Genomic DNA, 27,717 nt, shown 5'->3' on the forward strand with positions numbered 1-27,717 from the left:
GTGTGTGTGTGTGTGTGTGTGTGTGTGTGTGTGTGTGTGTGTGTGTTGTGTCCTGTTCGCACCAGATTTTTTTCCCTTTGCTGCTATTCTTTGGCCTTGGAAATGATTTAATTTTTCAATGGCCTGTCTGCTATCAACAGGCTTGCCTCTTGAGAGAGATGTCTGCCTTGATAATTGTGCCATGAACCTCATCAGCATTTCAGATGAAATGGAGCTAGACGGGTCACTTTGAGTTTAAGAGATGCTAATTTGATTGAAATTCAAACTGGGAGCACCAGGAAGTAGATTGTGCCTTTTTCTGTAATGTGCTCCCCTCACTCATGTCGCTTTTCTCCTCCAGTTACACAGCGATTGTTTTGCTACTGCTGCTGGTGCTACTGTAGTTTTTTATTTTTTTTATTGTGAATTACAAATAGCTGCTTTGGCTTTCAGTGAGTTGAAGGATAGAAAATCGAGAAGTGGGTGCAAAATGATCTGAGATTAAGCAATTAAGGGACATCTTACCGGTAGTCTAAAATAAACCAGTCACGTGACCGGCACTTGATGTGACACATGCAAAAATGGTAATAAAAGATTTACTTTCTACACTGCTTTAAAAGTTTTTAATTTAGTTTCGTTTTCCTTTAAATCAGTTTGCAATTGTTCTGATTCAAAATTGAATATAATTAAAATATTTCAACACTTCAGGGCTTTTTCTCCGGTCATCTATTTTTCTCTCTTTTAAAGCAAATTTCTTCACTCACAGTCTAAATACACATTTTTTTGTAGTTTCTTTTATTATTATTAAATATTTAAAGGTTTATCTTCGGTATTACCTCGTGGTGGTTGTGATTAATCTGATGATGAAATGTGTGACGACCAAATCCCCAAATTTCTAATTATGCAGTATATTTGTCATAAAAGTAAAACTGGAAAATAAACGTATAAACTGAAAGCTTGACATGATACAAAGCATAGTTTATTAAAATAACACAGTTATAAAAAACAGGCATGTTAGGATTTCAGAAGGCTGTAGAGCTCCCACTATGTTTGTTTTTGTATGTTATCATGATTTATTATTAAATGAACATATTATCCTCAAGGCCCATCATTCCTCTGACATGCTTTATGATGTCATAGCAAAAGGTTAAATATGGTGGATACATGGTATCAGCGAGTACTAGCAGTTCACCTTGTTGGTATCTTATTGCGTTCTTTCCCACTGCCCTGAGACGGAGCTCATATTTAAAAGAGATTTACATGAAATCCAAGCAGCACACTCTAATTGTACTGATGTCTGCCTCTCCCAAAAGGTCAGAGATGTGATGGGATTACATTTGGAACACTTCAGTGTGATTAAAAGGCCGGTGGGAGAAATGGAGGCAATCAAAGCAGAATCATGCTCTCTCCTGCAGTCGCTTTAGTTTTACGTCAAGAAAATTGGTGATCTGATTTTACATTCTGAGACTAATTTAAATACATATTTTCGAGACATTTTCAAATTCAAATTATTTGTAAGAAAATACCACAAATAAGTAGAGAAAGATATAACCTTTTGATTTAAGCTTCTGACCTCTACTTCTTCTATCTCTTCAGACTTGGCTTTGCTTTGAAATGTATTCATTCATTCATTCTGGAACAAATTTAGATATATGTGTATATATTCTAGATATTTTGCCATTCAAAGTATCTGTGAGAAACACCCTGAAGAGGAAGAGAAAGAGCTAGTTTTTATTGGAGTCTGTGACCTCTGAGACTTTTTATCTCTTCAGCCTTTTATACACTTTGAAATGTATTATTTACTAATTACTTACTTACTAATTTAATTATGTACTTACTTATTCTCGGCCAACCTATGTTTGATGTAAAAGTTTCCTAAAATATGACTGCATCACATTCACTCGTCTGTATAGGCACAGCAGGAACAAACAACCCCCAAAAATGAGTAATAATAATAATTATAATTTTGCCTCTGAAATAGTATATTTACTATTAACTTCTTTAAGTCTTTTTAAAAGCTAAAACATAAATTGGTAGTCTCTTCACTTTTGCTTCAGTGAAATCCTGCTGAGCAATCAAGATAGTCATAGAAAGTTTCAAAATCTCAAAGAAAGCGAAGGAATGCTTCCTTTGACTTAATAATCATTATGTACATGATTCATTACTATATAGCCTAAGAGTAGTAAAAGATCATACTGTACATGCATTTAATTAGTGTGCACTTTGAGACCTGCGCCCCACCAAATCCAAAATGCTGAACTTTTTTATGGGAGGAATTTCTATTACATGCTCTCTCTCAAAATGAGGGTTAGAACTACGCACAGCACAAGTCATTAGGGGTTTTTTTTTCTCTCAATTGGTCTCAGGGGATGCCTGAGGTTTCACTGAGGAGACAGGCATCACAGTCACACAATCCCACAGACGAGGGAGCCCCCTGCTCCGCTGCTCTAAAATTAGGGCAATATATCAGAAAGAGCCATCAACACTTATGTCAACATTGTTTCATGAGAAATATGAGAATTTTTTGTGTTTATGTCCTGTCGTTTCACGCATTTGCCTGAGTGATGATGGCAGGCCGGTGTCTCATTAGTGTCACAAATTTTATTTTTGAATTAATTCTTTTTCATACCCGTAACATAAAGTATGCATTCATTTCCCAGTCTCGTTGGTATCTGATAGATAAAGCACGGTGATTTATATTGCTCCTGCATGAGATGCTTATGCATGAGCAAAGGAAAAACAATCATCAAAGTGACCATATAATATATGGAAACTGCTACAGACTCGAGAAATATTAGCCACAAAAACAAGCAGCGTATTATGGTCCCAGCATGAGGTGCATGTTTTAATTTCAAAACAGTCATTCATTTCCATAAATACAACTATAATATGCTGATATTTTCATCTGTTATCACTCACGGAGGTCATTAATAAAGTGAAATGCCCCTTGAAATCTGCACTAAACACAGATGCACACAGATGTGGAAACAAATGTGTGTTTATGCTGATTTGCTCTGTAATAAAATGTGCTGTATTAAAATTGCCAAAAGGAAAAAGAAGGAAAAACACCCCCATTTGTGCTTCTCAGTCACAATAAGAAGGTGTTCTCTATCAAAAACATTTATGAACTCTGTCAGTCAGCATGATTTGTAGAAATGCAGAGGAACATGAATGAGCGACGTCTAATTATGTTCCCTTCTGTTGTTCCGACTTTGTTCTGGACACAGTTGTGTGTTGTAAATCTCAGTCCCAGCGCCCTGCATGCATTCCTGATACTCAGCTAAAACTCTGTAGGTTTGTTTTTAAGCAAAAACTAAAGCGGCACCAGTGTCCAGCCCCTACGTCAATTCATCACTGTGCCCCTCAACAGTAACCAACTCTGTTCCACTGAGATACCTAATAATATATTAATAACATTTGGACACAGAGCAGCGATTACGTCTCCAGCCCAAAACAAGAGCAAAACCCAAAGCACAATACAGTGCAACCAGTAATACATTTTCCAATGATCTGCTGTAAATGGGCGCACTGGTCTGTGATAAGAAGAAACAAATATTATCTCTGGTCTCTGCTAAATCAGCAGAACAGGGTTATCGATCCGGCTCCTCACATTGCCAATAGAATTTCAAGTCCCCTTGGAAGCAAAGACGGCTAGCTCAGGGTATTGATGTCATTATCATGATTTCAGTGTAGCGAGATGGTGGTCTCCTACAACTCCCTGAACCTCAGAAGATCCTCTCCAGATGTTAAAGGCAGTGACTGAAATGTACTTCTGACACTACTGTAAGGGCTGTTGAAATTATAAACAAGATATCTCATATTATTATTCTTATTTTTAAGAAATGACACATTTCATATTGTCTGGTCTTGTGGGATCTGCAATTTCAGATGCTGCAGTTATTATTAATGAGACCTTTGATGGCATTTTGGGTGCCTCATAAAGCTACTCAGCATGTAGGCCCATTCAGAGGAAGCTCAATCAATAAGTCAGGACATTTGAGTGAAACACACAGAGACTGTTTATCCTGTGCAAAACTCACCCCACCAAAGACCAGTGTGGGGGGTAACGATCACATGAGGTTCCTGTGCAGTAGTCCAGTACTGTATTTACAGTGAGCCACTGTCAGCTGCAACATTAAAACTAGTGCCACATAATGTGCGGTCCCCTCTTCTGCTAACAAAACAAAATGGAATCACAGGGCTACCCTGCGGGATCCGGGTCTTAGGATCCCGGGGGTTCTAGAATGGGACGTCCTTGGATTGGGCTTGTTGTGGTGCACTGGATTGGGGTCTGGAGGATATGAAGGCAGTGCTGCTCCCATGGGTCATGTTCCCAGAGCCATTACTGAGCATTCAAGGTGACTTTATTTATACCCATAGTTAAATATGCTTTACAGCAAAATGATAGCATTTGGCATCCGTTCACAAAACACCCACAGCTATTTAAACCTGACAGACACATATTAGGTAATTAGACAAGATGAATCCAATCAAAAAACAGTTGTTATTAAGTAAGCATGTTCCCCGTTACCGGGGACTTCTGTGGTCCAATGATCCCCGAGGGTCGTTGTCATGTTCCTCGAGCTGCGACGGAGCAATTTTACGGTGTGATTTAGCACATTTTTTCTAAGGGAGTTCTGTTGCTATGGTGACATCCTAACAACGTCTTATGTCTGGTACGTGTCAAAGTCAGTCCGTGCATTGCTGGTGTGTGTCATGGATATTGACTTTGACACATACCAGCGATGCAATGCAAGGACTGTAAAGTTGATCATTGTATTGTTAATTTTATTTACCCACCGTTTAGTTTTGACATTTTTTTTGGCTGCATCTGACAGTGTTACAATAATTTGTTGCTTTTTTTTTTCCTCCCATAAAGTTTCAACTGCATGCAAGCAGCTTGACATTTAACAAACCACAACACATGCAGAAGTTAGTTTGAATTTAAGCATGATGACAACTCCCTCCAAACTGCACTCTGTTAACAACAACAGAGGAGTTCAGATGACTTCAAGTTGGCAGACAGCACGGCTAACAAGCTGTAGCTAGCTAGAGGTGTTTATAAAAAGGTGTGCATGTGCAGACGGGGCCTCGCGTGTGTTATCATAGGTCATCTGCCTTAAAGCTGCAAAGAGAGATGTCTTCAACCAGGACATGTGATGCGGGGCATTATATCTCACACTGTATATGTTGTACTGAGTCCGAAGGGGAACTCTGTATTTAGTTCAGTGCTGACCAGCTTTTTACCAGACAGGTGATGCTGTGTTATGTTAAGGGACTAAAAATATAAGAGAGGCATTCTGGATTTTTCCTTGACATATACACATTCAGACAGATTATCCACTCTCTAAAAGAAATACAACACAAAACACAACAGGCCTCTTTTATATGAACCTGATGGCAAAGATCCAACAGGCATGTACAGAGTGAAAAGCACTGGAACTGGTCATATCTTTAGTGCTCGCAGATTCAATAGCATGGCTACATCTTGCTGAGCGTTACTCTTTTTATTTCTTTGTTGATAGAATTTGAATATTTCCCAGCCTGAACATGAGTTAAGAGCCGTTGAAAAGAACCGGCACACAGCGCTTTAATATTTATGCTTTTATGTCCTTCGGTTTGTCTCGATACACGCTTAATCACCCAGGGAAGGAAATCCCAGACAGCTGATTCTGTCCCTGTCAAACTGAGAACGCTACATCCAGATGAACACAGTCAACTTTCTGGGATTTCCTTCAGTTGCCGAGTTTGCTTGAGACTGGATGAATTTGAACAAAGCAGTGAATGTTTCTTTCCTGTCTTTTCTCTCGTCAGATGCAACAATCGGACCCAGTGCATTGTAATCACGGGTTCAGATGTCTTCCCCGACCCCTGCCCAGGGACCTACAAATACCTGGAGGTCCAGTATGAGTGTGTTCCCTACAGTAAGTATGGCCCTTCTGTCATGAATTGTAAACTCTCCCTTTTCTCTCTCCCGACACCCCTTCCCCATCGTTTCCCCCCTTCCTCCTTGCCCTCTCTCTCTCCTCCTGTTGTACCATATTCTGTCCCATTTCTTCCAGACAGTCTCCTTTCTTTGTCTGCAACACCTTCCAACACCCTATTTCTCCTTCTCTTCTTCCATCTGTGTCACTGTGAACTTTTCATGAAATATGACCTGTAAAACCCTTTGGTCCTCTTCCACACGGCCCTTATTATTGATGTGCTCACTGTGTTTCCAGCAGATGGACAAGCCTGGTTATGAGGTAGCAGACTAGAGGGAGGGCAGAGGAAGTCATGCTGACTCTCCTTAATAGCAAGACAGTGTTTCATTACTCAAGTCTTGTACGGAGAAGTCTATCAGGCATAAGCACAGCTCACCTTGATGGCTTAATATACATTCGCACAACAGGTGTTGAAATATGTTAACAGATGTTTCATTATGTAACAGAACAAAATAGCTCCACTCATAAGTCAACAAGCTAATATTTCATGTAAAGAGATAGCGTTAACATTTTGTCTGTTCCTCTGGTGCTAAAATATTCATTGCCATTCAGCTTCCAAACAATCTTTAGATTGCCCTTTGTATTAAAATTCTCCTTTGTCCTTTAAGCTGCCATGTTCATTTGCAATTCGTGAAGGAAATTCCCCCGTGTAACCTTTACAAACTGATTAATGACAAAGATTTAGATGAATTGCCAGAATCACTAATCAGGTGGAACTGAAATAATTAGAGTCGGGGTGATGGGACAATAGTATTTGGCAGCTCTTGTAGATCCAAATGAGTATTTTGCACTCTGATGTCTTTGGATGTGTTGCAGTCTTGATTCAGCTCAAAACAGAAATGAAATAGAAATCGAAATAAAACACCTGTATTCTGTTTCTCCTTAACACATCTGTTCAACGCTGCTCATTACCAGTAAACCTGCTTCAGCTGTTCCCTTTAGTGTTGAATTGGAATGCATTAGTGAACATCATTAGATGGTGAAACTCATTACAACTTAAAGGTTAACCTCTCTGAGGCTTTGAGGACCTGTAATTAAACATGGAATAAGCAGTAATGGGCATTCGAGTCCAACTTACTGAGGAAAGACGAATCCTGGAGGTCCTACCTCAGACTGCACTCAACTGCTACCTTCTTTCTTTTTTGGGGGGGTTAGAGAGGCTAGGGGGAGCTCACCTTATAGTCAAGCAACGTATTGATTCTACGTCTTGCTGTGATGCCGCAAACTTTAATAGTAGGATTAACCTCAAGGTGCACTCGTGTCCACCCGCTGTTATGATTGTCTTTTGCCTTCACATCTCGCAGAGGAAACAGTCTAGGCTGCTAGTGTGGTGGTGAAAAATAAACTTCTGACCAAGGACTCTCAGCCCTAGAAAAGTCTGTCTAACCAATGAAAATAAAAACAAGTCCTCACTCTAAACAGTTTCAAACATGCATGTCTGTAGCCCCATCTTTTTGCTTCTCAAGGTCCATGCCCAACCAGAATAGGACCAAGAACACAGAATGTATCCTATCGCAACTGCCCTGGTAAGTGTATAGTGTTCTCCCAGTCTGATTCAGTCCACACAAGCCCAGTCCAGCCTTTCCTATTCAACCCCTACTGTAAACAGTGATAGACTTTGATTTATAGGAAAGTTGCCTGTTTTGTTGTTCTCCTGTAACCAATCCTCTGTCTCCTCAGCCCTCAGCAAAAAAAATAATATTAATCCATGCATCTCATTTTGTAGAGTCAGACTAATGCAGATTGAATAGATCATATGCCAAATAGAGAGGTTCATGATTAACAACATTTCAGCAGTCCAGAAGCTTAGGAACCCCCGGATTTGCAGACTTGAGTAGATGTTTTTCAAAAGAACACTTGAAATCCCCATTAAGCTGATCAGCAAGGGGACCAAAGACAGTGTCCTCGTTTAGCCCGGTAACTACCACCCCTCAAAATCTCACTGTCCCCAAGAAACACAAGTAGCAGTTACACAACAGAAGACTTAAAATGTTGTTTTTTTCTCACCAGCTGAATGTATTTAATCCATTCGGTCTATTTTCCAAGTCTTTGCATAATTACACTTCTGTGCAAGCAGCGTGTGCAATGACTTACCTACATTCCAACCATTTTCCTCCTTTGGCTTTATAATTTGGTTCTTGTCATGAACTGCCCTCATTAGTAGCATTAGCTTCATATTCCAGCCAAGGATGTAAATTTTGTCTTCACCTGGCACTGAGTCACCCTTTGAATTGGCTCCAGTAATTGCTTGAATCAGGCAACATAAAAGCCTCGATGTTTCTTTATTAAGATTGTTCTATGCAAGCAATTTCGAATCGGTGGGGAAAAAAAGAGGATGATTCCTTCTCTATTCTTGTAAAACTGCAGAGTCGTGCCAGTTGGCATAAGCAGGCCTCATTGCTAATATTTTCATTTTCATCACCTGTTAGTACAGGTAAACCCCTCAGCTCCGAGTGACATTGTTGGCCAGAACAGGAAAAATAGGATAAAAAATACAGCATGAGCATCGAGTCCTCTTTGATGGCTTTGTTTAGCCCCCTCACACCTCCCACCCCTTCCTTTTTCTTGAGTATATGTAATGTAATGCTTCAATTCAACACCAGGATACCTAACTGAGTTGACAGCAGACATGTGTTCACAAAATAATAGAAAGCCAGATTATTAACCGGGGTTATTTAATTACAAGTACTTCTTAAAAAGCAAGAATTCCCTAGAAAAGAAAAGAATGTAGTTTCCTGGGTTAAATGTGGATTCGAATGTGTCTCATGCTTGTTGTAATGTTGCTGTATATAAACTGACTTAATTTCTTCCCTTCCCCTGTGCAATCTGCAGGAAACCTCCTGGGTATCTGACTCACTCTCTTCATCCACTGACCGATTTCTGATCACACTGATTGCTGTTTCTATTTTTACATTTCTACTTACATCATCAGGTCTTCGGTCATGTGTTCTCCCTTTCTTTCCAGATTTCCTTCACCCGTGTCTCTCCATCTGCTTCTCACCTCTTCTATTTTGTGTGGCTGAGGCAGCTTCTGAGAACTGTTGTTAGTTTGTTTGATTCCTATCCATGTGAGATCTCTTAGTTAGGTGCAGCACACTTGAATTTCTTCTGCAGAATGGAGTGCATTCATTTGTGGATCCTTTTGAATCGCAAGTTTCATAGTATTTTTTTTTCTTTTTTGCCACAGAAGCCAAGATCAGACTCAACAGTTTGTGACGGATTCAAATTTTAATGTGAACATGTATACAAAAGGAGTGTTGCAGGTCCCGGATAAAAATGTATGATCACGTTAACGCTTTTTGTGAAAAACAGACAGTCACAAACACATAGGAATGTAGACTGAAGGGCACAAGATCAGAGGTGTGCAGAAATAATGGTTGAATCAGTGAAGTCAAGTACGAGTGCACTTCAAACACTCCGCACATAGATATTACTTTGTTGTTGACGCTTCATAAAAGTTCAAATTAAAAGAAATAAAACTCACTTAAATAAGAGTACCATTTGATAAATACCAGGTTCCTTAACTCCACCCAAAAAAGCCAAAGACACACCTAATTTAAATTTTTGCTGATTTCCACTTCAAGGTTTTCTCATTGTTCTCGCTGAAGTTTTGAGGTCTCATTCTAACTACTTGACACATCAGGACATAATAGTGAGCGCTGAATTTGAAGTTTGATCTTGGAGGATAAATTAAGGTCCAAAACACAATTTAGAAAAACAAAACGACACTGAAACCGTGTGCTCGAACACTAAAAGCTGCTCGGTCTCTTGGTCACAGCTCATGATGTGAAGAAGCAGTTAAAATAAAATCGAATTTTCTTTACCTTGAATTTCAGATCAGCCAAATTTAAATCAGGTTTTTGCCTTTTAAGGGCAGAGTGACAGAATTGTTTTGATATCTCACTCACAGTTTTTCTCTCGTTCATGTACAAATACCACTGACTGGATTTCCCTTTCTGCAACGTTGTTACCTCTTAAACAGTGTACATTCAACACAAACAGATTACTGCCGTACTGTCTTGAATTGTCCAGTCTGATCTAGGCTTTAGATGTACCTTGCTTATATACTGCTCTCTCTCTATATATATTTTCCATTATTGTATTGTTGCAGTTCAGAATTAGAAGCCACTCACTTGCAATGCATATGGAATTCTTTTATTTTTTTTAAGTTTTAGTGAAATGTGAAATGTTTTATCGGCTATTGACATCTCAGTTTAATGGACTGAATAATGCTTATTAGCACAAGTGCATTCAGAGTGCCTTGTTTGAATGCGCTCATGATGGCTAATTTATAGCAGACTCATATGGACACAAAAACATCTATTCAGATTGCGCACGCTCTTATGGAACATAAAATTAAATACATTTTTCCACAGTGAGTGCACGAGAGGTATATTCATGCATTTTGCTCCAACAATTTACAGTGATTACCTGCTCCCTTGGTCTGCAATGAACTTATTTGTGCATGGCTTCATCTTTTTAAAAGTGAAAATAATGATAAAAATGTTACATGGAGACTTTTGCATTGTATTTTTCCCACAAAATTAAAATTGGATCTTTATTATATTAAAACCTGCTTTAATTGAATAGCACGATGTAATCAATTACACTGCTCAAAAAACCCACTTAAATCGCACATAGAAAAGGTTTTTTGATATAAAATGTGTAATTCATAAACCCTTTGCAGGCAAGGTTCAAAATTATACCACCAATCAAAGTTTAAAATTGAAATTAGAGGCTGCTTCAACTGGTGTCATAGTGTGGCTCCGGGTGAGATAGCAGACGGTGACCTGGCAGATCTCCTTCTAGACCTGGATCATTTCATCAGTGACATCCGAGACAGTCTGGGTGCTCCCAGAGGTTCTCAGTTGGATTCAGGTCTGGGGAAATGAAGGCCAGTCAATGGCATCGATGCCTCTGTCATCCAGGAATTACCTATACACTAGAAGAACCCACAGCAACAGCATAAGGTCTGACAGTGGGTCTGAGGATTTCATCCTGGTACCTAACAGTGATCAGCTGTTTAGCATGTGGAGGTCTGTGCAGCTGTCCAAGGATATGCCTCCCCAGTCCATCACTGACCCACTGCTAAGCACTCATGCTCAGTGCTACTGCAGGCAGCATAACACTGACCAAGGCATCTCCAGAGTCTTTCACATCTGTCACTTGTACTCAGTGTGAAGCTGCTCTCATGGCGTGTCAGCGGAGAACACGCCAATTCTGATGTTCACTGGTGAATGCCAATCAAGCTGCACTGTGCTAAAGGCCACACCAAAGGACGTCAGCCCCTAGTCCCGTCTTCATGGCGTGTGACCGTTTGGTATTCGTATTAATAGCCTACTGGGGTCATTTTGTAGGGCTGGGATTGGGGAGGCCCTGTCCAGTTCTCATAACATACGCTCCTACAGGAACCTGAATGTGCTGCATGGAGCGTCTCGTGATAACAGTGTTGACAAGGACGCTAGCAAAAAGCAAAAGCAGAGGAACGTGGTGCAGGAAGGACATGGAGAGTAATGGTCTGTGGCCACCACCTGCTAAACTGTTGTCATGTTGTTGCCTCGCCTGTTGTAGCTTTCATTGCACCAAAGCAGGTGAAATGGATTGCTCCCTAAATGTTACCTTTTTTTGAGCAGTGTATTTGTACAACTTTCCACTTAGAAAAAGGAAATAATCAATCTTGACTGAGTTTTGGTGGTGAGTGGATTTAAGGGAATGACAAGTCACACTCTAGAAAGTATCGTGTGATTTGTCCAACTGTAAGACAGGGTTTCAGTTTCTTTGAGAGACAAAAATGTGACTTTTACCATATTTCTAACTAAAGAGAGATTTTTCTGAAATGGTTAGAGTCGTGGATATAAAACTGAACGTATGTTAATAACACTTTTCTCACTTGCCAGTGAAAAAAAAAATCCACCCACCACTTTGCTACAAAACTACTTTGACAATTAGTCATGACGCCAAATGTGACCACACAGTTTTTGGTGCTCTAATCTAACCCTTTTTCTGAGACAGGACTTTGACGTCTGTGTGTCATCTTTCTCACAACTTTCCTGTTTCTAATAGGTGTACCCGTCTTGTTCCATGTCTCATAACGTGTTTCTGCATATGTAATCGTGGCGATGACACTTAATTCATATTAATCTGTTTTTTTCCCTTGCACCCCTTTCATTCTCTCTTCCAACGCTTAAAATAGAAGTGGAGCAAAAAGGTAAATAACAGACACGACCCAAACCCTAGCTCCTTGTTTTGTGGCATCTAGTTGTCAGTTACCTATTTTCCGATGGTGGCCTCTAGAAACCCATTGCAGACGTTATCGTCAGAACCTCCGCACCCCCCAACTGTAATGTTAGCAGCCAGTGTAGTGCTACAAGGGAAGTAAAGCTGGCCATATAAAGACGGTACACAAGCAGCCAAAAGATGTAAATGGGGGAATATTGGCTGCAGTCCATAGGGGCATCCTCTTCTCATTCTCCCTGGGTGCTTTGCTACTCAGCAGAATCTCATATTGCTTGGCTTCTAAACCCTTTTCCATAGCATGCCATGGTAACAGTGTTTCCTGGCCTTCTTTTCAAGCTTTTGCTATCAACTGTCCCTTTTCTCTTCAAGATCCCTACCCTTCTCACTGTTTTCCCCATTATTCTCACCAGACCACTTGCTGCTCTTTTCTCCGTTGATTCTTATGCCTCCTTTACCTCAGACAACAACCAAAAACACCTCAAGAGACCCTTTCAAAGAAAAGAAACCAAACATTTTTTATTACTTTTCAATTTGAATGATTGTGATATTTGCACCACTTCGTAATGACGAGCCTCTCAGGTATATACCATTAGAATAGGTGGTGTAACTGAGACATCAGAGTATACACATTTTGCAGACTCCGTTGACTCCTGCTCTGTCATAACCTCTCCCGTCTGTTGCCAAGTGACTTTAGTTGGCTGCATACTTTTATTTACAGGACCAATTGTTATGTTAAGTTTTGTTTCTGTTATGTTTTCCCCTCATTTGTGTTTTACTCAACAGTTAATGTCTATGAGGCCAGTCTTCTTTTCGTTTCCGACTACTACATATTTAAACATTATGCTTAATAACTTTTCTATTTCTTTGTATTTTTTCTTTCTATGCACAAAACGTCCTCATATTGGCTATAGATGTTAGTTGTGTTTTGGCCACTCGTTGATATGTGTTTGTCCCCACTCTTATTGGACAACCTGTAAAACAAAATGAAGAAATTAGCTATTAAATCGGCTTTTTAAGCGTGTATATATATATATGTGTATATGCTTTTCACATTTTAACCTTTCTGCTTCTCATTCTACTCTTTCTCCATTGCTAGTTTTTCTTTGTCCTGGGACTCTGAAAGCTGTCGGTGAACCTTCCTTTATATTTGAAGCGGAGCAGCAAGCTGGAGCCTGGTGCAAAGACCCACTGCAAGCCGGCGACAAAATCTACTTCATGCCTTGGACTCCGTACCGAACAGACACTCTAATCGAGTACTCCTCCTTGGATGACTTTCAAAATGCCCGTCAAACCATCACCTACAAGCTGCCGCACCGGGTGGATGGGACTGGATTTGTGGTCTACGACGGGGCGGTGTTTTTCAACAAGGAGCGTACCCGAAACATCGTGAAGTTTGACCTGCGGACTCGAATCAAAAGCGGTGAGGCGATCATCAACAACGCCAACTACCACGACACGTCGCCCTACAAGTGGGGAGGAAAAACAGACATTGACCTGGCGGTGGATGAGAACGGGCTGTGGGTGATTTATGCCACAGAGCAGAACAATGGTATGATGGTGATCAGCCAGCTGAACCCCTACACGCTACGATTTGAAGCTACCTGGGAAACGACCTATGACAAGCGCTCAGCCTCCAATGCCTTCATGGTCTGTGGAGTACTCTATGTGGTCCGCTCCACCTACGAAGACAATGAAAGTGAAGTCAGCAAGAGCCTGATTGATTATATTTACAATACCAAACAGAACCGTGGGGAATACGTTGATATCCACTTTCCCAACCAGTACCAGTACATTGCAGCTGTGGATTATAATCCGCGAGATAACCAGCTCTATGTGTGGAATAACTTTTACATCCTGAGGTACAACTTGGAGTTTGGCCTGCCTGATCCGGCACATGGTAAGAAACCGTCGCCCCGATCATTTCTCCTGCAGACAATAGTGTTAAATTGCATTGCTGAGATTGTGATTTTAGTTCCTGTCAAGTGCACTTTTATATTCCTCTGCTATCCCCATCTATGTATCAAGTGTCACAGCTGACTGATTTTTAATTTAGAATCTAATATGTGCTAGATATGTTATGGGAAGCTTTGGAGTGTAGGAAAGCATTGAAGTGAGCGGGGCTCTGTGGTAAACAACACCTCGAAGCCAGTTACCATATCATAAGGGATCAGTATCATGGGGATTTGGGAGGTTTACCATCCGGGCGTTCCCTGAGTCCCTGGTGCTAAGGCTCCAGGGACCCCTGCTAGCATATTCCTTTCTTTTTTTTTGAGAGTGAGTAAGACAGGAAGAGAGAGAGATACTCTCACCTCTGGAAACATACATGTCTGGACAGGTGCAAAGTCTGGCCTGGGGCAAGGTTAGATAACTCCCCCAGTGATGCTGAAACTTGAAATCTCTGTTGGCCATTAAAAAGTGAAAAAAAGCGAGAGAACCCCCCCACTTCATTTTACAGTCTCTAGCTGAAGTGTAAGGATTCAAGGTTCTCCTTAAGACAGAAAGAGATGCAGACACAAAAGAGACGGATCAATCATCCAGGGTCACATCGGCAGCATGTGTTTTTAATTTAGCTGTCAAGAGCTGAGCGGAGACCAGCCAAGGCTTGCAATCGTCCTTACGCTGAGAATATAATAACGGTAATTATCTTAATCCCTCCACACCCAGAATCCTAAGTCCACGTAATGCTCAGCATAGTTAATGATGAGCCACAGAGGTCAAGCAACTTTTTCACAGATTATCCAAGAGCTCAATATTTATTAATGCGTTGGCTCGTCCACTTTGGTATTGATAGGGCACGGCCTAGGGCTGCTAGACTGGGTTCAGCAAGTGGAACAGCATCAGCCTAGGCAATGCAAACCAGGTCTGAGGTCAAATGCACAGGGTTCACTGGCCAAATAAAATTAAAAAATTATGTTTAAAACTTGCTTGAAGTTCTTCCACTAAATACTTTATCAATATATCGAGTTTTACCTACAAATTTTGAACAATTGAGGCGTATTCTGCAGTCAGAATCCGTTACCTTATTTTAGTCATGCCTGAACATACATTCACGTACTCATTTGAAGAAATCAAAAATAAGCTGGTTTTGGGCCATTCCCTTAAATTTCCCGACAGTCACTGTAAAAGCGGTCGTGTTATTTTTTTCTCCTAACAAATGAGAATCAATTAGTGCATTATGTGTTTATAACCAGCAAACTGACTATGAAGCAGTCAGCATTGTCTTTCCAGATTAACTGATATGGCTTCCCGTATTAAGCTGTTTATACACACACTGCATGCTCAATCAACTTTTTCATTTGTTAAATGGACACTGATCACCGATAGCAAAATAAGAGGCTTTAAAAGGATCTGCCCTGATATAAGAATACACTCCAGTTGTCTGTGTGTCTTAAATCACACTGTGCTAGCTTGTTTATTCACACAGATACCTCTCAAGCATCAAAAAGAGCCCACTTCACTTCCTGTCTAGTACGTTAAGAAATATACAGTCTCTGACATCCTGCATTTCCTTCTCCTTAGGGTTTCCTTATTCTCTCATCTTTATTTTAATGTCTACAAGGACTCGGTTCTCTCCCCTTGACAAATGAGACATGAGCCTGGCCCTGTTGCTGACTAATGTATGTTGAGTTGCAGTCGATGAGAGCAAGGGAGAATGGTCCAGGATGATCATCAAGATGTCAATAAACTTGTCCTCCCACATGGCTGATGTTGACACATAAATGATGGCAATTTTTTCTGGCTGTCACAGGACGCCCTCTCTTTGATATCTTTATGCTCGTTTCAGTGGCTGCATCACTGGCCACTGAAACAAGCCATCAGAATGCTTTTGTGGTGTTAAAAGTTGAACCTATACGTTTTTAGCAGCAGCGACAAAGAAAAAAGAAGGAAACTAAAAGAACATTCTCATGCACTAAAGCCTAGACTACATGCACAGGCACAAAGGTGTGTTTGTGTATGAGTGTAGCAGTAACTGGCCCAAACTTGCAAAATTCTGCTGCTGAATGATGAGTTTGGCCCATTATCAGACAAACATCCAGTAGTTACTTACCGTGTAACAAGAGGATTTAAGCAGCAAAGTAATAGTTTCTTACTTTTTCTATTTGTTGAATCACCATATGGTGCACAGTGTTTTAGCCCTAAGAATCCAACATGCAAAATAGTTCCACGCTTTCAGTATTTATAGGGCTGTGTTAAACTTTTGACTAATATCTGCAGGTTGTTCTACTTTTAAAGGGAATCTCAGAGAATGAATAGAAGCTGATGGAATTGGTAGGGGCAAGACCAAAACTTTACTTTTACTGCACTTTCTGCTCTATTGCCATTTCTCAATGCACAAACAACTCAGTCACTTGATTTGATCCGTCATGGAACGCTAAGCATCAAAGTGATGCTGAGGCTTTATGCGACAGACATTTGGGTTCTTGTCAAGTCCAATAGCATTGCTCGTGTAGAGACAAGATCATCTCTTGTAGGATTATGTGGGAGTGGATGGGCTCCGATTCAACAATCAGCTCCACTGGAAGTGGACGCTATATGGGTCAGCAAGTCCCTCTCGTGGCTTTGACCAACGTCAATATAATCAAGTGGTTTTGCTCCTTGCATGTTTCCCTTCTTGCACATAGCAGCCAATGCAAAAGGCACATTCCTTTGTTGCATTTTTTAAGTGAGATGATTACATGGATTTGAATGAGGTATTCCCAAAGAGAACTCATTATGCACCCATTTCTGTGGAGAATGTATTCATGCCAAGCTCTGATATGTGGCCTCAAACCACCGCGTAAGCATCTCCAAAGCCTTTTATACCCAAAGTGGGTAAAAACAAGCTGTGACATTTCCAGGATGGGACACAGGTGAGCCTTGGAAATCTTTTATTTTATCCCGCACTGCAAAATACTACTGTATAAAAGCCCCCAGTGCTGCAGTTAACACCCACGCAAATCAAAACCGCCTCTTTAATTGTTCAAATGTCAATACATTTGCATACAGTTTCAATCTTTGCGCTGCACAGTCAAATTACAACATTCGCAAGTAGGGATCGTAAGAAAGAAAATGACCCAATTTGTCTAAAATTATAAGGTACGGCTCACCGACGCGAGTTGCCAATTAGCTTACAAAAGTCTGCATGTGGTCAAAACAATGCCCTGTAGTTGGTGTGTTATGAAAGTGCTTTACAGTGCAAAAATGTTCAGCTGTTAACAGATGCTTGTGACTCATATGCATTAGCATCACCCTAGAGAGCTTACCTCTTATAGTCTGATAAATATACAGCTCTCTAATAAGCACCACTATGATTCATTTCTGTCTTCTGTGGTGCTTACATGGAGGTCAACTTGTGCGTGGCAACATTTAGAGAGAAAACAAGGAAGGGGGGTAAAAAGATGGACACTGTCAACATCATCATTAAGCTTTCGCAGCCATCTAAGCTGCTCCGCTAAAATGTATAGAGCATGGATGTTTATGTGTCCTCGAGTTTGAATTTGTTCTTTATAATTTTTTTTAAGGTGTTGCGATTGTCGAGTAGCCGGCTTGGATAAGGAGGTGCCACTTCCCAGGCTCATTAAAAGGGATGCTACTTTTAGCTAGTTACAACATATGCAGTCCTGACAGTTTCGTTTAGTACGACACTGAAAAACATCTCGAAGCAGCCACACCCTTAAAAAATGTATAAATTAGCCACAATGATCAAAACCATCTTTTTTTTTAATTCTTTGTTTAGCCAGGCTGTGCAGTTTTGAAAATGTGTGTGAGGCTATTTCTGGTCAGGTGGTAAGAACTTTGTGTCTGCTCACTGTGGTGCAGGATCACGGTTCAGGATGGGTTAAAAACATGTTTGCCTTGACAACAATCAAGTGTGGACACAGCGGTGTGGATGGGGAGGGTATCGATGTGGAAAATCACCCTTTCTGTTTTTGTCTTCATGTTTTCTTTTCTGTCTGTTTCAGTCACATGGTTTCTCGCCGTCGTTGTTTCTGTTGCATTCAGTTGTGCTGCTTTACTCTTTCTTTTATTTCTGAGTTGCAGACACTCATTGTCTCGGTTGGTGCCTGATGCCATCGGACCAAACCCACTCTAACTCTGACAACCAAATCCACATATCTCTCCTAAAGCATCTTTTACCCTTTTCACGTCCGTGACTATACAATAGTCACCTTTGGTCACAGCGATGCCAATTTTGTCATCAGTGAAACCGAAGCTACACGCTGCCATGGCGTGCCTTCAAATTTGTCGTCACAGGCTTGCCTGTGTAGATTTACAAGCATGCGTCGTCCCAGAAGACCGTTTTAATAAGAACAACTACTCATCCATGGTGTCCACAGCTGTCCGTCGGCGCCTCTGCAAGCAAGTGCAATCACGGTGTAACATTAAGCACCGATCACATCAGTGCCTCGTTTCTGCTTTGCCCTCCAGCTGATCCAAACTAGCAATTTTTTTTCTTTTAAGTCCTCCTTCTCTGTGAATGTACACGAGCTGCGACTTAGATCCACATGTTTGCATTTTGCAAGCATGTCGTCACCCATAGGCATCTGTTTGACTTCTCTGCTGAAGTCGGGCTAAAGCCTAAGTCAGACTGCTCAAATAATGCCTAGTGAGAGCAGTGCACACTAAATGAGTGGATTTGAGCAAATCCTTAGCTCTGCCTCATGGGGAACTGCACACACACAACAGGGCAAAGATGGCCATCATAACATGAGCACGCGGCTCACACACTGCTGGCTGTCATTAAGAAGTCATTTCCACTGTTTTGTTTTTTTAAGGATCAATATTTTCATTATAAAAAAAAAAAAGTAAAATCCAATATTTCCCATCTGTTCGTAGTTGGATTTTCTACTGATAAATTCTTGGTAAGTAACTATTCGCCTCTGTCAAGGTGACTCTAATTCTGACCGCACAAGCCTGGCCAGCCAAGGCTCAACCAAATGAAACACCTCACTGCAGCAAGTCTGTATAAAAATCCCCCCACAGCGAGCTGACCTCTTGGCAGGCCTGCTTCTTGGTCGGAACAGGTAAATTCAGCAAGTTTCATATTTTGTTGAGCGGCTTAAATACGTCCCTAAATCTCATATTTTTCTGCCCAGGTGCATGATATTTCCAATTTTGTCAGCTAAATGTCTCCATTGTTGCTTTTAGAATGCAAAACTCTCTAATATCTGTCCGCCTGCTTCAGCTCTTTATTCCTCCCCCGTATCTTTTTAAACACAATTTAGTTATTCTGTCTACATCATAACACCGCTGTTCTCCTTTTTGGTTATGATATAGGAGTGAATTTAACTAGGCTGATGAAAAAGGGAAATTCCACAATGGGGATTTGGACTATTATTCACAGCGTCTCAGATATTACTTTTGTGGGATAATAACGAACCATCCAGTATCTGGTGGCAATAAAGGCTATTACACATCAGGTTAGGAGGTCACCTGTTTCCTCTGAAATATGATCACGATCTTTGCTGTTACTCCAGCACTGAGCACTGGCCACTGGATAAAGAATACCATTTCAGAGCTTATCCCACAGTCCTGACCTGCTAGTTGGAACTTCACTTGGAATGCAGCCTTACAAGCTGATGTTACGTTAGTATAAACAACATGGCCAAATAATCTCCACTGACAGCACACAAGATGTGGGCAATAGCAAACCCGGGGTTATGATTTAGAATGTCACAAAGAGTTGTTTTACATAAAGGGGAGGAGGGGTGATTATAGTTACACTGAGTCCTATAGCCAAGGGGATCCACAGTCTCTTGTTTGATTACAGTCTGACTGTGAAACAAGGCGTATTAAAAGAATTATTACTCAGACATCACAATGGTCCCCCATCACTCCCTGACACACGCCTTTGAGGAGATTTATTTCACACAGGCGTGATTATTGTGTCTATGGGAGTCTGTTTCTCTAATCTGCGGGTTTGCATGGATTTCTGCGTTTTGCAGCTCCCGTGCTCACACATGCACACGCAGCCGCTTGGGTGTGCATCTCCGTGCGCTCGTGCACGTGCATGTGACTGCCCCAAAATAGATACCCTCTCCTGTGCACAGCGTTGCATATCAGTCTGCCTGGCACACTTTGAGTTAACGCTTGAAATTTGAGACACGTACGGTTCAGAAAGCTGCAAGGAAAAAAAAAAGAAAACAGGCGGCAGTCTGGCAGCTGCTAAGTCTGTTCTCCATACATTTTGTGTGTGAGAGTGTATATGAATGTGTAAATGTGTATATGTATGTCTCTGCTTCCTTCAAAGTGTGTGTGTGTGTGTTGCCTCCAGTGCTGCTGTGTGAAACAGAAACACTGGAGACAACAGAAAATAACATAATCCAACTATTAGGTTCCCTAAGACATAGATGTGTACTGTACACACCTCACAAGGACATGACTCATGGGAAATTATATGAATTTTCACTCGCCTTTCTTAATATTTACTGCTGATACACAAGCAATCATACGCTGTGTTCCCTCCACAGCTACAAACGCGGCGTAGAGTGAAAGATGTGTAATCCAATTTCCTTTGTGTATTATTGTTATTATTGGTAGATATCAAAATGCATCACAAACATATTATAAATCATCACGCTGTTTCGTACTCAAGAACAGCTCCATTTCCATATGAACTTCGATGCAAGGCGGGACCCGGAGACAACGAGCGCCGTGCGCGCTGGAAACAGGGACGCATCAGCAGTATTAGCACAGAGAATTATTTACAGTTTTTCTCACACTTCAGCTCCTTATTTCAATTAGCCTGCGCTCAGTGTCGAGCGGCTCTAAAGCCGATGGGTTGTTCGTTGGTCCCCTTCCCAAAAGCCTATCGCGGGTCGCTATTGATGGCAGAAACAGGCCTGGATCTGTTTTGTGGTTTCATGGGCTCGTTAACTTTTTCCCCTTTCATGGGCGTGTGATTACCACAAGCCTTTCACTGTAGCACAAAAAGGTTGTTTTTTTCCCTCTCTCAAAAATGGTACAGTAGGTACAAGCGGTACAGTAAATCTCTTAAGCAGCTTCACTTCCCATCATGTGATTATTCCATGACAAAGCAGGGGATAGAGGAGGTGATAAGTGACATCCAATAATTATTTTAGCTTTTAATGTGGCAAATTAGCTGAAACGAATGCTAAACCACTTTCCCTTCCCTCACAAGATAAACAGCACCTGATAATGTGTATGAAACATTACCCTGATGAACAACCATGCGGTGCCTACTGAAAGTGAAGCCATTAAACATAATATAAAAGACACACACGCTGTCGGTTTTCATTTGTCACCTCGCCGTGAATACCGAGTCCTGGTAAAGTCTCATCTGGCCTGTGTGTGTGTGTGTGTGTGTGTGTGTGTGTGTGTGTGTGTGTGTGTGTGTGTGTGTGTTGCGTCCATGCATATGCTTTGCACTGGCTCAAAACTTGACATGCTCCTCTCCTCGATTTCCCATCTTATTGTCTGTCATCAATCCGAGGCCTGTAACCCCTGTGGTAATAACCGAACCACCGAGATACATTCAAGTGCAACAATGTGTGGGTGTTGAATCTCACAAAGAGGTTATGAATAAGTCTGCCCTGACTAGTGGCAGTGCTTTGGAGAATATCACTCTGTGCGCTCCCACTGTATGACAGCTAATTGAAGCTTCCCCTTGGGCTGAGTGCAGCACAGACATAATAATCAAGGATCCTGTCCTGGATTCGATATATAGCCCGAACGTGGGATTTGCTTCTTTTGTCATAATCAAAGGAACGTCGCACAGGGAAAGTTCAGGAGTGTCAAGGCATGTGTTGCCACAATGGAAAACAGAACTATTTGCTTAATGTTATGAATCTGAAAAGGTCTGGAAAGGCCTGCTGCAGCACCGCCAACAGATCGATAGCCATCCCTCACTCGGCTCTGCTTGCTCTGCTTATAAAAACCATCCACTTAGACATCTCTGTGAAGAAGTGACTACCTGAGAAGAGTGTCCATTTTAATGCCTTTGGGTTAATTCCTCCTAGCGTTCATTGGATTAAATTAAACCAGTCTATGGCATAACGGTAATGAGATTATTGTGTTTCTGGTAGGATTACGGGATGACAAGCTACGTACACGGGAGCAGCAGTGGTCAGAGGGGCTGCATTGTTTATGCACGGATCTCTGTGGGAAGTGTAGCCTACATCCACATTAGCCTCGTTTTCACACTGGAAAGCGGATTAGTTTGCATCATAAACATGACATGAAACCTCCAAACTGGATTAATTGAGCCATTTTAAATAATGCGTTTTCTTCCCAGTACTGCTCATTAACGAAGCTCTGATGGCGTCCAATCAGAGCAGCAAGAGTTTTATTGGGGGGTTTTTTTCGTAGCTAACTGATTCTTTGGTTTTTTTCAATCCACCCCGCAGCCCTTTCCGTAAGCCACAGGGTCGTCCCTCTCAAACGGAAACCCCTCAGTTCTAGCTCTATATCAACAAGAGTCCAACATTAATTATATTCCCAGCTTTGCTGTTGACAGCAGGCACCATCAGAGAATAAAAAGATTGCGGGCGTTTTAACTAGCGCGTAAACCCCAACATCACAGCAATTTTTTTTTGTTTTTGCATGTAGTCCTGTTGAATGAGAGTATAGACAAGATACAGTTGTTAGTTGACATGCAAAAGGAATGTGCTTGGATTACAGCAGATGCCTCTTTGATTTATTGGCTGTAGTGGTGAGCCCTTTATCTCGAATCACGCTGCCGAACAGCAATTCATTTTCATTTCATTTCTGTCTGGATCCTAAACCTCCCACCCACAGAGACTGGGATTTTTAGCCTTATCATCTTTCATACTTTGGAAATGAGAAACCCATAAAGGGGCCCCACAGTTTCTTGGGAGCCTTGTGGAAGTTTGCCAAGCAACTCAGACCCAGACATTTATGAAGAAACAACGATAATCATTTTAACACTGCGTTGACACACATTCGTTTCCTTTAGACTGAGCCGCAGCATTGATTGCCACAGCTTGTAAAGTCAACCAGGAATCTGCAAAACTTGCTTTCACGTCTCTGATTCTTCTCAGTGAGACTTTAAAAAAGAGAAAGAAAGAAAAAAAAGGGCTATAGCAATAAAAGGATATTGGTGCAGAATAGAGACAAACATTTCTCCCAGCCAGCTAAATGCTGGTGCTGAAAGGACACTAAGCACAGGTTGTCTCTCAACTGCTGTGACAGGCTGTGCAGCCAAGAATTTCACTGTGTTGAGTAAAAGGATACAGGTAGGGAAGAAGGGACAAGAGAAGGGGGGATGCTGAGGTGAAGCCAGCCGACCAGCCAGCCAAATCTGCCTTCAGCTCAGTGTCAAAACAGCCAGTCAGCTGTGTACACCTTCATGTCACCTGCTTGTGCGTGTGTGTTTGTGTGTATGCCGTCCTACAGCCTCCCTCAACAGGAGGGAGCACAGAGAGTCATCTCCTCTGGTCAATAGAGCCTAATTCTCCACAGGTGGCAGCCAGCCTCAAAGACGATTCCCTTCAGCTCCACTGTGCTGAAGCTTCTGATCCACACGATGGGGCCTTTGGTGATGGAAGAATTGGTGTGTGTGTGTGTGTGTGTGTGTGTGAGGGTTGAGTCAGATAAGAGGCGATAGATATGGAGATGTCATTGCCAGGGGTTCACCAGAACGCCGAAAATGTCTTCTTATTGACCCCACTCTTATTGAATTTTCCCGTCATCGCCCTCTGTTTCTCCGCTTCTCTTGCCTCACCCCTTCCACCTCAGATTATCTCCTCGTTCTCACTTTCTGCCTCGTCTCTACCTTCACCTGTTATTTCACAAGGTGTTGCGGCACCGACAGCAACTGTGCTCAACCCCGGCAGTGTAACAGCACCTCTTCGCATTTTCTGCACGCTCTATAGGCAGCCTAATGGAGGAAATCAAAGTACTCAAATGCGATTAGATCGCATAACGTTCAGAGCTCCTTTTGATTGATTCGGCTTTTTTCTGTTAAATTCAACCAACAAATATGTTTTTTCCGAGGTGGTTGTTCTGCTTTCTTTTTGCACTTGCAGATTTATATCAAATAGTCAGTGTTTATCAACATTTCATCTATAAAGCTCCCTTATGTTCAACTTTTATGAAATGTAATTACAGCGTTACTCTCACTCCTCCGGTGTATCACATGAAAAATGTCTTCATAGTTTTTCCTTAGTGGCTCATGTTAAATGTAAGGACTGCACTATTTTTCTCCTTTCCTGGGACTGAAACATATTGTTTTTGCCCGGGGCATTGGAAGAGTTACTGCACACCTGTTTTATCAGAGTATGAGTTGTAGGGAGAAACAACTGTAAAATGAATGTTCTGGCACCATGGCTGCACATACAGGTTCCACGTTGCTCTAGTGAAATTTAATCAGCCATGCCACAAAATCTTCCAGGCAAGAATGATTGCCAGGCAGGAGGATGTTACTGTAATTATTGTCTTGTTCGCTTCAGACTGAGTGCCTTGGATAAGCCATAGTCAACGGGAAAGCAAATACGCTTGTTGCACAAAGCACTTAGTGGCAATTTACACAACAGGGTACTTGGATGTATAAGCATTACAGCGTCGAACGTGTTGAGGAAAAAAATGGGAATGTTGCTTACAGGGGGCGCCGTTAAGGTTTAGTTGTACATGAAGACTTCTGCCCACCAGAAGGTCAAGCTTTGAAAAGCTGCCAGGTTGAATATTCTTAGCAAATCCTCGGTATTATGTGTTTTGCACAACAGGGGTGCCACACTAATGAGCTGACCTCACACAGCAACCGCAGGTCAACTTACCATTTGGTTATTATTTTTATTCACAGCACTGCGTCATGTTTTCGGAGGCTGAGAAACACTAAATGTATCCCAGTGAGATCCAGACTCGTCGTGTTCTCCCCCAACCCCATCCAACCCAGCGCAGATCACACAGCGGCGCTCCACCCAAATATTGACTTCTGTTTTTTCTCTCCCGTTGCACAGCACCGCCGTTTTCAGAAGTCACCACGACTCCGCCTACAAAAACGACAACCACCACAACAACAACCACGGTGCACTGGGGCGTGGACAACAATACCACCACAACAGGGTACAAGGAGCGCAGCAGGGGAGCGCCCAGGCCACGTCCTGTAATCCCACAGACTCCTTCCCCTCCGCCCCTGGAGTCCTTCCCTTTACCTGAACGCTTCTGCAAGGCAATTGAGAAAAGAGACATAATGTGGCCTCAGACCCAGAGGGGCATGCTTGTTGAGCGACCTTGTCCCAAGGGAACACGAGGTAAACAGGGCCGTCTTTCCTTCTCTCTCTCTCATCTCAGGGCCGACTGCTCGCTGCGTTCAATATGACCCGACAGCTCTCGAGAGAACATCCCCGTGTTTGTTAGATATTCCTTTTTTCTCTAATTATAAAAGATTTAACTTAAAGGAATCAGCAGTGGCTGTTAGCGTAAGCAGTCTCTGACTGACTGAGGCTCAGCTGTTTGTTTGTTCCTCATTTGATTGTATATGAACTCATGTCACTTTGTAGCAATAACAGGCTAACAAAATTAGTTTTCTGTACATTGTCTCGATAGACAAAGTGGGGAAAACTAAGAAGAAACATCTGCTCAGGCTTATGTTGTCATGTGCACAAAAATGTTTTGGATTCATATATGTTCTACATATAAATACTCAATTTGCATGATTGTGTTGCTTGTGTGCAATTTCTTCCTTTGATCTCTGCTTCTGCCTTTGTTGTTCAGCGAGCAGCCTCATAAAAAATATGTATTTGATTTGAGTTGATTCAACTTGACTGTTCTCTTCTTGTTTGTTTTCTTGGTTTTTTTTCTGTCAGGCACAGCATCTTATTTATGTGTCCTTTCCACCGGGGACTGGCACCCAAAGGGCCCTGATCTCAGCAACTGCACCTCCCACTGGGTCAACCAAGTAGCCCAGAAGGTTTGTATGAGCTCTGCCTCGCTGTTTTCCATCTAAGTGTTTTTCTTAAAATAAGGAGTAGACAAAAATAATGTGTTCCTGTAAAGGACGTCAATTGCAAAAGTAAACTATTCACTGGAAAAAAAATATAAACATTGCAGCAAATCTGGGTCAGAATCACTCGAAAGCAGGATGAGAAAAAGGGCTGATGTGTCCTATATTTTTGGTTTTATAGAAGACGACTACAAAAAAAGAAAAAAGTGAAATATCGGAGTTAAAACGATCCAAATTTTGTGTTAACAAAATAAAATGACACAAACTGCATTATACAGAGGGACAGTAGGAAAGGCACCATACAGCTGCAGTGTGTATAACTGTGTATTTACATTTTAGTGATTTTGATTTTACACTTTGGTTAGTGGTGTAGTGGTTAACGCTTTCACCCAGTTTGAAACTGGGAGGTCAGAAGCTGGCCCATGAATAGGACGGTTGTATTAGGAAGAGCATCCGACATGTAATCTGTTCCAAATCCACCACGTGGACTCGTTTGCTTTGGCACCCGACTCGGAAATAAGGGACAAAAGTACCTGACATTGTGCCCTTTGATTAAAAGCCTTTTACCTTCTGTATAATCTGCACCATAGTCTTATTTTGCAAACCACTCTTTGTACACTTGTTTTTTCTTTTGCCTTAGCACACAATATAAAAAGAAAAAACTGCCACTATAGCAGCTTCTGCTGTGTGAAGAAAACATTAAACCCTCTTTTCATAACCAATATTTCAAGGACTCATTCAAGTGTGATTTTTATGTTAGAAACAGAGCCGCAAAGAGCCCTCCAAGTCTGTCTTTTCGTATTCTCATTCGCATTACTCACTCTCTCCCCATGCAGATCCGCAGCGGTGAAAACGCGGCTAACTTGGCCAATGAATTAGCCAAGCACACCAAAGGACCCATCTTTGCCGGGGACGTCAGCTCCTCAGTGCGCCTGATGGAGCAGCTGGTGGACATCCTGGATGCGCAGCTGCAGGAGCTCAGACCCAGCGAGAAGGATTCTGCAGGACGGAGCTTCAACAAGGTAACCAGATCCTCCACATATTAGCAGGGTATTAAAAAATATTACCTCAAGTTTCTCCCCAGTTCCCTCTTACTGAATGACTCTGCATAACTTACATCGCTTTTATGCTTTACTGATAACTTAATACTTCTTTAATACAATAGCTGCGTTTTATTCGATTTTTTTCACCAGATTACGTCAGCAGTCTGCTTTTCTGTGCTTTTCACTTCAAGTTCAGCCGAGCTGGGAAACAAACAGAAAAGCAGTTCTGATTTTTCAGCAGATGTGTATTCAGTGTCATGAGTGTGATCCACGGTGCTTTCGTGCCATTTGAGACTGGTCGTTTTATCAGTTGGTTTTTCCATCCAGCGCTCAGCCCTTTATTATTTCTACCAATTCTTTACTCAAGCTCGTGAACTTGTGCAAATTACATGTCTCTATTTTGTATCTGTTCTTTTCCTTCTCAAACAAAAAAAGCTCCAAAAGCGAGAAAGGACATGCAGGGCATACATGAAGGTACTGAAGCAAAGCTTCTGCCCACTCTGCTTGCAGCTGCTGTCCCCTCTATTCCTGTACTACCGTACTGTATATGCCCTAGCCCAAGTTCAGCAGC

General features: G+C 41.7%; 1 protein-coding gene across 19 annotated transcripts in view; it reads left to right on the plus strand.

Annotated features, from left to right (window-relative positions):
- adgrl2a (adhesion G protein-coupled receptor L2a) overlaps positions 1-27,717 on the plus strand; it is an 89,440-nt gene that overhangs the window by 41,428 nt on the left and 20,295 nt on the right. For 11 of the 19 annotated variants that reach the window (XM_005734910.1, XM_005734913.1, XM_005734917.1 and 8 more), the window contains exons 4-11: positions 5,794-5,903; positions 7,430-7,489; positions 12,157-12,171; positions 13,297-14,097; positions 25,118-25,411; positions 25,967-26,070; positions 26,940-27,125; positions 27,582-27,620. In XM_005734910.1, the coding sequence (XP_005734967.1) occupies positions 5,794-5,903; positions 7,430-7,489; positions 12,157-12,171; positions 13,297-14,097; positions 25,118-25,411; positions 25,967-26,070; positions 26,940-27,125; positions 27,582-27,620 (1,609 nt within the window). The remainder of the gene's footprint in view (positions 1-5,793; positions 5,904-7,429; positions 7,490-12,156; positions 12,172-13,296; positions 14,098-25,117; positions 25,412-25,966; positions 26,071-26,939; positions 27,126-27,581; positions 27,621-27,717) is intronic. The other 8 variants (XM_005734914.1, XM_013911355.1, XM_005734915.1 and 5 more) reach the window with 5 other exon arrangements.

Source organism: Pundamilia nyererei, unplaced genomic scaffold (genome assembly GCF_000239375.1).
Source record: "Pundamilia nyererei isolate P.nyererei 1_Seehausen unplaced genomic scaffold, PunNye1.0 scaffold00061, whole genome shotgun sequence".
NCBI lineage: Eukaryota > Metazoa > Chordata > Actinopteri > Cichliformes > Cichlidae > Pundamilia > Pundamilia nyererei.